Source organism: Aythya fuligula, chromosome 5 (assembly GCF_009819795.1).
Source record: "Aythya fuligula isolate bAytFul2 chromosome 5, bAytFul2.pri, whole genome shotgun sequence".
Taxonomy (NCBI): Eukaryota; Metazoa; Chordata; class Aves; order Anseriformes; family Anatidae; genus Aythya; species Aythya fuligula.
In genome coordinates, this window is record NC_045563.1 from 34,655,189 (window position 1) to 34,668,649 (window position 13,461).

General features: G+C 33.0%; 1 protein-coding gene across 2 annotated transcripts in view; it reads right to left on the reverse strand.

Annotated features, from left to right (window-relative positions):
• The window catches only part of UBR1 (ubiquitin protein ligase E3 component n-recognin 1), a 60,969-nt gene that overhangs the window by 18,343 nt on the left and 29,165 nt on the right, over positions 1–13,461 (reverse strand). For both annotated transcript variants that reach the window (XM_032188085.1, XM_032188084.1), the window contains exons 20-30: positions 12,660–12,723; positions 12,127–12,251; positions 11,125–11,177; positions 10,173–10,275; positions 9,606–9,654; positions 8,413–8,567; positions 7,940–8,039; positions 6,113–6,222; positions 4,870–4,959; positions 3,202–3,389; positions 1,175–1,380 (exon numbers count right to left, since the gene is read on the reverse strand). In XM_032188085.1, coding sequence (XP_032043976.1) covers positions 1,175–1,380; positions 3,202–3,389; positions 4,870–4,959; positions 6,113–6,222; positions 7,940–8,039; positions 8,413–8,567; positions 9,606–9,654; positions 10,173–10,275; positions 11,125–11,177; positions 12,127–12,251; positions 12,660–12,723 — 1,243 coding nt within the window. The remainder of the gene's footprint in view (positions 1–1,174; positions 1,381–3,201; positions 3,390–4,869; positions 4,960–6,112; positions 6,223–7,939; positions 8,040–8,412; positions 8,568–9,605; positions 9,655–10,172; positions 10,276–11,124; positions 11,178–12,126; positions 12,252–12,659; positions 12,724–13,461) is intronic.

Below are 13,461 nucleotides of genomic sequence, written 5' to 3' on the forward strand. Positions count from 1 at the left end.
AAAAATGAGAATAAGTTAGCTGCTTTTTCCATACCTTCAAACCACTTGTCCTGGTCAAAGAATTAGGGTGACTTAGTAGGATCTTCTCTCAACAAATCCATGTCTGACAATTCTTATCCCTTTTTCTTTCTAGTTTTTATAAACCTGTAATAATTACTATCATTCAACATACTTCTAGGCATCTAAGCTCTCTGAAGTCAGAACTTTTTAGTACTTCCTTGTTTCATTTTTTTTTTCTTAAGACAAATACTTGTTTGCTCTTCTTAGCCCTTTGAGATCTCAACTATCTTCCATGCATTTTAAAAGATAATCAAAGATTCTACTGAAGACAAAGTTCTGAGAGTACTTTCAAAATTATTCTAGTAGTTGACAAGGTGAATACACTGAAATTATCTAGATAATGTTGCAATACCTTTTATCCTGTTCTAGACTATTTCTTTTCTTAAAGTCAACAGCGGAACACCTGATCTTGAATTATGACTAATTTTCTTTTTTTTTTTTTAAAGTTTAAAAAGAGCAAAAAAGTCAGTGTCCCCTTTTCCTTGCATTTATTTTCTTTCTTTCCTATTAAATAATTGACCAAAATCTCTCTCATGCTTAATCAACTGTCACTTACAAAAATTTCTGGTTGGTCTTTGTGTTTCTTGCTTCCAATATGTCATTATGCAGCTCTAGTTGTGTATGATTCTTTATATTCATTCTTGAACAATGTTATATGATCCTTGCTTATGCTTTTTTGTTATTGTTTTTAAGTGTAGTTTTTACTTTACGGACATGAAAAAACACCTGACACTACCATACAGACCTCTGATAATGTTCATGTATTTCTTCCATATTGTCAAATTCTACTGGTGTACTTGAATAAACAGGAACTGTTAATATTCTCTTTTTCCCCCCTCTAAAGTGACCGCTCCCACTAGGTCTTGAAGTTTTATATATCTTCTTGTGAGAATAACTAAAGCATTTTCTGATATCCTAGGGAAAAAAATAAATTTTCATACATTTCTCATTCTTAATTTTTAAAGCATGGATTTTAGGAAAGTGAAAAATGTTAAACTGTTCCAAGTAAGAGCTGGCCATTTAGCCATCTGACTGAACACAGAGTTTAACTAGGTTCATTGGACAACAAGCTCTAGGTACAGAACTGCTTGTGTCCTAGAAGAAAATTGCTTACCTCCTGAGAGTTCAACAATTCTGCTTCTATTCTGAGTTAAGGCAGTTGATTTCTGGACACAGGCAGATAATACCATAGCAGCACTTTCCAGCTTTACTTCCTGCTCCTCCTGACAAAGAATACATGTCAGAACTTCTTTCTCAGCAACAGATGGACCTCGTTTGGGACCCAAAGCAATTCGGGAGTAATCAATTGCTGAAGACATGCTGTAAGAATATTAACAATAACAGATGAAAAATAATCATTTTTTTCTTCTAATGAAACAGACTTACTCTTGAGGCATCTAAAATCCTAACATGCTGCAAGCATCTCCAGTGTTATACCAAAGAGCTTTGCAAAACCAAGTGATGACTAAATGATGAAAAAACACTTCAATTCTCACTAAAATGCTCTATTTTTTAAAAAAAGAGAAAGTGGTAGCCATCTAACACTGAATATCACATTGATATAGGTTCAGACAGCAGTACATTCAGGCAACTGTATTCAATAAGATTGAATTAAATATATTTTAATCTTACAGATGCATTATAATTTTATTGAATTCAGTGTTTTGTGACACTACTTCCACGTATTTTAAAGTATTTCTTATTTTAAAAGTTCAGCAATTATTTAAAGATTGTTTTAAAAACCAAAGCTCACAGAAGAGATATGAATCCTATTGGTGCTGTTTTTCAGATCTCTATTTTTCTGATTAGTTTTGTGCAGCCTCAATTAGACTAAAATTTTAATTGCATTAGGCATATTTTTGAAGAATCTCTAGAACAGAAGCAATCCACATGACCAAAATCGTATCACTGCTAAAACAGATAAACATAGCTACCCTTAAACTATTCTCCCACAAAATGATAAACCATATCAAAACTCAAAGCGCTGCTTTGAGCATCAGAGCAGTTATCAGTTATCAGCTGTACTGTGTCACCCTGCCTGCCCACTGAAGTAGTCACATCAACAGAAGTTTATGGTATAAAATTGAGATATTTCTGCACTTGGCTATTTTTACCATACACAGCAACACTACCCTCCTTATCCACCACTCATGAAAAAAAGGTCCTCTCTCCTTCAATTGTAAAAATTTTAAAATTTAACATTTTACAAATGTTAAAAATTTTAAGAGTAGTTACCTAATAATGAAAAACCCAATCAAATAAATTCAGCACAATAACAGAGTGAGACATGAAGTGTGTGATAAACATTACAAACATAGTATCATAAATTGCTGTAAATATATACTAAAGTTAGGATTTTAAAGTTAGGATTTATCATAATAGGTAAGTGGTTTGTCCAACACAAGCAATGATGTAGTTATATATTTGAAGCCTCAACAGAGGAAAAAGGAAAAGCTTATCATACACCTAGCCACCTAAAGCAGCACAGGATGAAAAATATTCATTTCCAAATTGTATATGAGCTGCATGACAATAAAGGATTCACTTGCCATTATTATAGTATACATAATTACAGGATATTGCAGAACTAAGTTATCCAGTCTGTAAAACACCAATTCACTCTCAAATTATCTTTCCTTTTCACCAATATAAACCAAACATCTTCAGTATGAAATCAGATTTTAAAAAACAGTGAATAGAAATAGCAGCAACTTGAGCTACAAGAAGCATGTTTTCTTCATTGCAATTTAACCATAGCCAATATGCATTAGATTCTTTACAAATTTAAGTTGTTGTACAAGGCAGACAGTCATCTCCTCAAGTACAGCGATGTCAACTACACTTCTAAAGATATTTTTCAAATGTTCCATAATAAGTACCTACAATTTGAAGAAATAATGTTCTTATTGTTTAATTTATGCTGATCTACAAAAAGCAAATCCACTGTTCTAACACCAGCAAACATGCACTACTTCTAATATTATTCTTTAACAGAGGACTTAAAACTAAAAAAGGGAAACTAATTTGCTGACTGGGATGACAATTTATCTTACCATACTATAAGTATTTTTATAAGGCAGTATCACATTTTAGGTAATGAACTCTTCCCCACCAGAGCTCTGGATGTCTGCTTTTTCTTACCTTTCTTCCTCCATAATAGCATCTTCTTTCCCTTGTGCCTCCGATGTGTTTTCATAAAGGAGTTTATGGGTTTCAATGAAATTCCTCTGCAGAGCAGACATCTGAGCCATTATCTTCTGACGATGTAGCCTAGCTGCTTCTGCCTTTCTCTTCCTCTCAGCTTTCTCTTTATCCTGAGTGCTCTGTGTCTGCACACACCAAATTGTAGGGAACAGAGAACATCAAAAATTAGAAGAATCTTTCCCCAATTATAAGCATATATATAATACTAACATCAAATTCCTTAACTGATAACACTTTGGGTTTTGTTTGTTTTAAAGTTAATTGCTGAACACTGAAACATGTTAACACTGAAAAAATTAAAACCTAAATTTAAAGTGTTGACTAGGATCATTAAGAAAAGAAATGAGATTGACAGACCTGCAAGATATCACTAGAACCATAACTTGCAGAAAGATAAGATCAATGACACCTGATCCATTTTGTTTACCTTCTACATCTTAGGAAACTTTAGTGAACATCAAGTTTACTGGTGTTGTTATTCCCACCATAAATGAAACTTTTAAATGAAGCCCCTACTGTGTACTCCATATATCCCTTACAGAAATTTAAGAAACTTTAATCTTGAACTATTTGTGGAGATCACAGCAAATAGATTGATCCTTCATTTCTATAGCAAAATTTTATGTATTTGAGTACGGTATTTTCCCCTACTACTTCTTCATTGTAGAATGGACCACTATTCTTCTTCCAGTGTTTCTTCATTTATCATATTTCCAAAAATTATAAGCAAAGAATTTATACACTTTAGAAACATGGAAATTGAACACAAAGGTAGATATAATTGAAATATATGAAACCTAATTCTTCTTATTCAACTACTTTAGGCACAAATTCAATATTATATGCAGTTTCCATTCAGGATGCCATTATTTTTTGAGAAAATGAAGTAACAAAAAGTTGCTTTATAAGTAGTGGACCTAACAGATTGGTTTGTTACCGACTTATGTGTTTCATTCCCTTACCTTTCTAACTATCATATGACACCTTTCTCAAAAAAGAAACATGGCATATGTTGTGATAGGTTTAGAGCTACACATGCGATGCCTGGACAAGAGGTTGTTTGGCAGCAAGCTGTTGCCAGACACAACGTGTAAGAGCAAACTGGCCTGTCTTTGCACTCTATCTAAAGGTAATCGGATTCTTTCCTCTTCAGCTGCCTATTATTAAAAAAATAGGTAATGCTGCAGTAAACTTTAAGATCTCCACTGTCTCACTTGACCACTGGATTTAAGAGATTACTTTGAGGGAAGAGGGTAAAGACTGATGCACAAAGTAATGACCTAAGTTTGATTTCTTTATCACACGATCAAGGCATAGCATATTAGCCTCTTGTTAGCTCATGTAAATTACAAGATAGCATTTTAAGTGTATTTGTATTTGCACAGTGACAGCATAATAGAAAAGGTGATCAAACCACAAAGATAAAAGCATAAATAAATAAAAACAAATTCCCATCCTCTTAGAGTCTAAATGCTATTTGTAGACAATATATTATAAAGTAATACCTACAATGGTATTTTCATATAACAATTAAATTAGGTACTTATTTCAAAACACCATTAAATAATATTATATACAAGATTTCTATCGAACTTTAATTATTACCTCATCACCTTTTGTAGCTTCTGAGACTGATGTAGCTGCTACTGTTGTCAAACTAGATTTTTCTCTCATTCTCTTCACCGTGTCAAACATCTAGGGTCAGAGGCTTAGATGTTAAAAAGGTAGTAATAGCCAAGTTGCACTTTATTATAGGTAAGAGCAGAGCTCCTGATTTTTAATTTTACATTTTTTTCAGATTGCCAAATGGATGAAATCAACTGCCATACTCTTAAACTATGAAAAAGTCCTGTAGCCAAAGAGTAGTGCTCAGCATGAAGTAAAATTCTCCCAACTTTACGAGTTCTCCAGCATTAATACTGCTAAACAAATAAAGCTCTTTCATCAGAAAGACATCTGTATATCAGAATGGACAGACTGCTAGCTTATTTCATGTAGGTGACACATGGCCATCCCATGGAAATAGTCTGCAGTCAGTATAAATCAACATCTAGAACAGAAAGCTTTCTAGCTTATGCCCAATTAGTTAAAACCAAGCCTAAAAAAAATAAATTTTCTACTCTTCGAACTATCTTTAATAAGAAACTTGAAATTCTGATAATTTTAAATATTCTAAATTTGCATATCATTTAAAAGAGTATATGTTAAGTATATTTTTACTTTTGCCCTTAGAATTTCAGAAGAAAAAATTCTCCAAGATCTTTTAAATTTGCCACCCTATTCAGTAGTAAATTTGCACCAATTTCAGTAGTATAGTTTTGGAATCTTGCTGTGGATTTTTACCTTCTTTTCTACTTTTTTTTCCAGGAGCTCTGTGTTTGCCAACTAAACTAAGGCTACTGACGCCGCAAACGGATAAGGACCTTGATACTGCTAAGAAGCAGCAGCAGCCCACTTTTCTAGGTTGGGCACAGTGTCATTGCTCCATAAGGTTTTCCTATCTCTTACCGGGGAAAGTCAGTGAGATGGTTGGAAAAATACCATAGATTAAATGTATAATGTGGCCATTAGTTAGGTCATTGACTAAAAACTTAATACAAGCTGCCCCTAAAATGTCTTCCTGATTTATGAACTTTTACTTATCACCTGCTACTATTTCACAACAGAAATATAAGGAATAAGGTTTATACATAAAAATACACAAATGAGGTTTCAACAGTTTAGGCTTCTTAAGAAACTGCTGCAACTGCAAATACTAATAGATTACATATAGAGAGGAATTATAACATCTTTCATAACAGCTTTCTAAATTACAAAATGAGATCATGCTCGTCTCCCCACTGTGTACCTGCAGTATCCAATTGATCATGTCCTTCTGTGCCTCTAATTGAGGAATTCTCTTTAATTTTTCCAGAAGCATTAATATGTTTACAGCATTCAAAGCTGAGCTTCCCATTCCTTTACAAAGAAAGAGAAATGCATGGATTTGGGGCTGGGGGGGAGGAGGACAACATCTTAATGTATCTACAACCATAAGTATGCATTAAAACATTCCTAATTATATAGCACATATTTATGAACATAATCTCCGTAGTTACCGTTCTGTCTTAAGTTCACCTATTCATTCCAGATAAATGTAGTATATAATCTTTCTCCATTGTACATTAATAATTTTTCCTATTTCCAAGAGTAGAATTATAGGAAAAAAAAAGAATTGCCTTCAGTTTTGAAGAGAATTAGTGGAGCTCTTGTATTTTACACTAGTCTGCTAAAAAGTTCATTATGTATAAGCTAATTCCTGTCACAAAAGTACAATTCTGCTAATTTTCTTCACAGCATGTTAACATTTCGTAAGATTTTTTTTAGCCATTCTTAAAAATAAGCATGCTTTAAAATTTGTACCATTCTCTTCAATTAGATTTCCTCTGCAGCACTTTCCATTTGAACTTGTTTCACATTTTTAGAAGTAAGACAAAAATGTTACAAAAAAACTTTTTTTAAACCCTTTTCAGTAGGTTTTTCTTACCAAAAAAACTGATTACTTCTATATCTGTTATAGAAATGTATATATGTGTGTGTGTTTTTCTGGTTATGTTTAATACATTATTTTTACCAGGGCATAAATTTAATACACTATTATTAAAATGTAGTGCCTTGTACATTTGAAACCTTGCACACACTGTATTCCGTGGACATTGATCCAAGTCCAGAAGAAACCTATGAAGTCACAGTCTGGTATTTACACATAGGAAACCAGAACTGGCTCTAAGCATTGTCAAAAGCAAAAATAAAACTGACAAAGAATTTTCTCACTAACAACTTAGATATACGAACTTTTAGTCTACTTCTAAAATGATCATGAAGTTTTTAAAACAGAAATACGTTCGGTTTGGTGATAATACTTCTTGCTCAATAAGAAAAAAGTGACAAATAAGTGACATGAGAGTCTCTTTCAGACTCAGTAACACCTCTTAACACAAGATTTTTGAAAAACTAAATAAAGGCAGTTCAAGAAGCTATATTTCACAATTCTTATCTCTGTTCCAATTCTCAAGTGACAATTATGTCTTCATAAAGGAATTTTTTTTGTTTCTTACACAATGAAGCAGAAACTAGGTAAGATGAATAATGGAAAACTATTTAGAAAATGTATGTTCCAACTCCCACTCCCTAGACTTGAATGTTAGATTTGGAAATGCTCTTTAAGGACTTTGAAAAGAAAAAGCACAAAAGCACACCGCATAGCCATTAAGTTTCGCTTCTATTATCACTACCCTAATAAAAGACTAACTTGCAGGTCAATCAATAACTGCATAGCTCAAGTGTATGAAAGATCAAGACAGTTCTCTACAATCCACTCTTTTCTTAATTTCTATTTTAACAATACTTCTGTGAAAGAACCACCATGTGGTACTTAACACCCATATTACTTTAGTTTCCTTCAGAAGAAGAGAAACACATCTTTTCTTCAACATATCTATCAAATGGGAGCAAAGTAAGCTACTCCAAACTTGGTCTCTCTATTATTTCAAATAAATATTTCAGCAGTTTTAAATTCTAAACAGTGAGTCCTTTCTGAATAAAATAGCTAAATACTTTCTTCTAATTTACTGTTGCCCTTAGAAAATCAAGCTAGTCTGATTTACTCTGCTCTTTCAAAGAAAATGAAACATACTTGACGCTTTGTGATAAAAATCAAAGGTTACTTCTTCTTCCGGAAACTTCTGTAGCTGCTGCTTCTCTTCTAGTAACCCTAAAGAAAGGAGATGAAGCACCTAAAGAGATAAAAATGTTAGCTCTCATTCATTGTTAGAGTGCTGGAAAACCAGTACATGAAATAAGGATATTTTATACAGTTTCTACTATAGGCTTATTATATCCATGATAAAACACAGGAACAAGAATAAGTGCAAAGGTCATACATGAAAGGACATATAACAACAGAGTGTAATAAACTGTCTTGTGTGCTTCTTGCACATATTATTAAAACATGAATCTTATTTTACTGATTCATACAAACCTATAAACATCTATAAAAACAAGTTTGGGGATCAAAAAGTCATTTCTTATATTTCCAAGTTAATCTCTGGATATTTTGATCACAAGATTTTAGTGTAATTATCATGGGAAAAATAAAGTTAACTATACCATTTGGATCATAGCTTCAGTCCACAAGTGGGTTTCAAGTTCTACTGCTCTCTGAAGGATGGTCCGCAGTATGTGCATCATAACGTCACAGTTCAAAAGCCTCACCACATTACTGAACGCAGGACAGAAGTCTGGGGGAGGAGGTGGTGGCAATGCTAGAAAATGTGGGTATGTAAAAATATTAATAATGTACTGGCATCTCATCAAAGATTCAAGCAAAAAGAGACAGGAAGCATACTACTACCAGTGAAAGAACAATTGGATCTTTTCAATTAATAAGAATATGCTCAAATCCAATTGTTTGCCTAAGTCAGGTTTTACCTTTAGTAAAATGAAGTACTTCTAATAAGTTCTTATATAAAGACATGCAAACTTAGCTACACAAGTAATCTTTAAATGCAACTCTTTAATACTTTGCACTGCCTCTTGTCATTTGTGTATCACTAACACGCATGAAGTGTGTTTTGCATCAGATAAGTTTTCTAAGTAGTTAAAACTTAAACAAGGATGAGATGCAAAAATTAAGATATTCAACTGAAATGGCAATCTGGGAAGAGAAAAACTATCTTTTCAGATTAACAAAAGTTGACAATAGATTTTATTAAATTGTTTATTTTACTTAATTGTTTACGAAGTCTTCCTCAGATCAACTCAACTAATGCTCATGCCTTTAGTGGGTAAAAATAAAATGGAAAATAACGCTCGTGTTACAACAAAAAGGTAGTTATGTTTGTAGTTAGCATGTAGTTAGTAAAAGTTTGCAGCTTTTAAATAAGCAAATTTTGGTTTATAAAACACAAGCTATTTACATAATGGGTAATGAGCATTAGTTCCTGCAGCAACCTTCTCTAGAGGACACTACTGTGTATCACGTCTGTGCTACAGAAATTACTCACAAAAATAACTTATGGCTCCTATTTATTCACCATAAAGACTAAATTGTTTAATTTATCAATGGTTATTATGCCACGTTGATTTGTCTACTGGAAATTGAACTAACATTTCCAAAATTCCTATATTACAAAAAAAGTCTGGTGTTAATTAATTACAATTACCACAAATCACAACAAATGTAGTATGAACTCGGCTATCCATTGCAAGTCACAATACATCTCAAAGATCATTTTATATAAAAAAAAAACTACATGCACTACTGAATTATGTTTGTTGAGACATCAGTTTCAAATGTTTACCTTCATCTCTGTTTTCTTGTTTTCTTCTTTTCTTTTGTGTGTGTTCAGCCTACAGAAAAGGTAGTGTTGTTTTATCATCGTGTCTACAGGAGTATGCAGTGAAAAAATTAGAAATGCTAATCTATCAAATGTGGCAAGATACATAGTCAATATTTGGACATGCAACTAGAATCCTGTATGAAATCTGTTTAATACCGAATTTTGCATTTCATTTTGTAGTAAAGAAACAGCAGCACATACTTTCTTCTTCAAAAAAAATTACAGAAACAATGTTTGCTTTCTTCAAATTCAAGGACAATTCTCAGCACGTTCTATTCTTAGCAGTTAAGGGAGTTAACACAGAAGTCACCATGGGAAAAATATTACAAGCCACACCACATCAATTTATATCAATATTAACTTCATTAGAAGCTTAGTTCTCAAGTTAGCTTTATACAAGTTAGCTTTTTTAACTTTTTTTTTTCAGTTTCTTCAGATTCCATGAACTCCTTTGATTCAGCAAAACTCTTTAGACGGTGATAATCATGTGCTATTTTTACCTTTGAGAGTGATTCTTACACTGCCTACCTTACTGTGCTGGGTCTTAGTATAGTGATAAAAGAACATATTGAACTCTTTCAAGCATTCATCTTTCAGTTCATAAACTCCATGGCCAGACACTCCTGGTTTCCTTAAAAGAAATATTTCATGATATACAGATTAATAACATATGTTCAGCACATCTTTGAACGTACACAAACCAGTAACAGGATTTATTTTCTGGCAAAATGCTAATAGTTAAAGAAACAGTGACAGTTACTTTGTTAACTTAAAGAGCATAGAGTGGGTACAGTTTTGAGTCTTTATTTTTGAAGACTGTTGACTATCATATATTCAATATATATTCCATATTACATGGATATGTTGAACCTTCCATATAATTCCCACAGCAAAATTTCTAGGTACACCTATAGCTGTCACTGCTTAAACATAACCAATATAAGATTTCAAATAAGGTATACTAAAACAATTAAAATTACAAGACATTCCTGTCACAAAAAAAAAAAAAGCAGACATTTGAACTAGTTTTTCTTAACTGTCGCAATTGTTTTCCTTTTTTGCATATGCACTTTTTTTTAAAAAAAAAAAGTGTCTCCCATCTGAAAGCTATACCAAGTAGCATGTAAAGTAAATAAATGACATTAAACCAATGATTAGGTTATCATCAAGAAGTACAATGAGTTGTTAAGGTTCCCAACCATCTTTAAAATTAAATGAACTTTTGAAGATTTTCTCACTAGGACATGAGATCACTGAACTCCTGAGGTTCCTCAAACTGAATTTGAAGAGAGGAATAAAAGGAGAGAAGCAGCAGCTTCAGATATTCCATATACTTTTCTTTCTTACACATATTCTAAAGCGTGTATATTTCAAGACAGAAAACAATAGCTGAATGTAGAATGTCGTACAGCTTGTTTAGCCCATATGAGCTATCTAATTTCATGCTCAAGGTACTTACAAAACAATATCAAGAACTTACTTGAATGTAGCCACTTTATCAATTACATTCTCCAAGCCAGTTTCATTGTTCTCCTGGTAAAAAATTTAGTTTGGCATAAGTATATAATGATTCAAATATCTTCAGTACTATACTATGAACAACAAAAACAGACATGCAGATTTAGAACAATTCTCTAATTCATTAATTATTTTGGCCATTTGGTAACTCAGAAAGCAGATATTCGTAACTGGCAAGTTACAAGGAAAATACCAAAGACAGATAACAAATACTTTCATCTGCTCATGTAAAATTTGATTTATAACAAAGCTGATCTCCCCAAACAGAGCACTGCCTTACCCAACCTCAACGGAGGGGAAAAAAAGATTTCACTCCCTAAAAATAGTCCATGTGGATCACGTGTTATTGGTTTCTGATTATAATCCAGGGTATTTTGTTTTCATAATCTGTTTTGGGCATTGATTGTTGGCCCTGAAAGCTTGCACAGACAATAAAATCTAAACCACACTTCTCCCTTGTGCCTAAGTTTTCAACACTTAGAATAGAATGGTAGGGTTTGAAAGCTATGATTTTTCAATGAACAAGCTGAACAGATTTTTCAATGAGCAAGTTGAAGTGATCAAATTAGAGCATAATGTTTAATGATGGTAAACAGGGCAGCTGGATTCTGTTCTGCCTAGTCTTAACTGGGCCAAAAAAGAAAATTTTAGAACTTGTTCTTGACTCTAGAATAGGTGTGTATAGTTTAGTTTGGGTTTTTGTTTGTTTTTTTTTTTAATCAATCCATCAAAACACACAATCCCCATACAAACGCCTTCAGATTAGATCATGCTTCTATCTATGATGTTTACCTTTACATCAGTAAGGTAGCAGCATTTGTAATGCTATATTTTAATTCTCAAACCAACGTCTGAGCTTTTTATCAGAAATGTAATACTTCCATATAAAGATATGGAAGATAAACAGGAGAAGGACATAAAAATCGAAAAATTTAAGGAAGAGAAGTAGCAACACAGGACTCACATTTTCAGGCAAGGACTTTGTAATTGCACTATGCGCCATCGGCTCAATACATAGTAGGTGGATGATTTCTCTCATGATAACATCTTCTTTTGTCACATTACTCACTCCAGGTACATATCTTTCCCCTACCAGAGTACATCAAAAGGAAAAAAATCGCATATATGACAGTTACAAAGCAAATTCTGGGGAATGTAAACATACGCTATCCCAAGTGTCTGAGAGATGACAAGAAAGTTTGTTGTTTTTTGTTTGTTTTAACCTAGCTTCCTAAAAAAAAAAAAAAATGGGCTGAGAGTTTCTTCTCATTTTCCACCTTAATAGGAAATTATTAAATTATCTTATTAGCTTTTTTCACCACATAAAACAGATTACTTCCAGATGACAAAATGTTTGTATTACCAAACCATTTAAAATAGGCACTTTCCAGTATACATGTACTCTCCATATCAGATTCTACGCTAAAGTAATCGAGCTTGTTCTTTCAAGCTATAATTATCCATTACTACCAGAGTAGAGAGAAAATACAAACTTACCCACAACATAGATGAGAATCTGAAGCATTTCTTCTATTAGTACATTACATTGTTTAATCAATTCCTACAAGAATGAGAGAAATCAGTTAAAAAGCACTAACAGGAAAATCCGTAAATGAGAGAGTTTAGTATTGAGATGCACTGCTTCAGTGAAGCATTGTATTGTGAGAAGAACCCTCCCTCTTAATGAGTTGGAAAAGGATATCATAGATATATAAGATATAGATATTATTCTGCAATTGAAGCGCAAGGTTCACATGCAGGAAAGCAAATAACAGAAAAAGGTATCCCAAAGGAAGGGTTATATCGAAATTCAAGCCTCAAGAAGTAGCACAACAATTCAAGCAAGTTTCATCAAATAGACAAATACTACACATATAAATTTTGTAGAGAAGTCATTTGCCTGTATTTTAGCGGATGACCTATGAAAACATTATTAACAAGGAAATCAGTAACCAGTTTACCTTGTGAATGTGGAACACTAAAAGAAATGAAAACCTAAGGAAATATATGTAGAGAATGCACATACTAGATGGGATAGGCATTGGTCTGGTCTTTTTATTCAATCTTACTCTGTGCCAGTAGTGCTGTTCTCTGAACTGCCTTGCGACTTTGAACAAAGCACACCAAAGAGGGCAAAATCAGTTTACTAATTTTGAGAAAGAAAGCCTCCATATAAGCCTCTGATATAAAATAATTTCTATCTCAATATCAGGAAAAACTTTACTGAGCAGGTGAGTGAGCACTTGAACAGGTTGCCCAGAGAGGCTGTGGAGTCTTCATCCTTGGAGGTAAGGCTTCT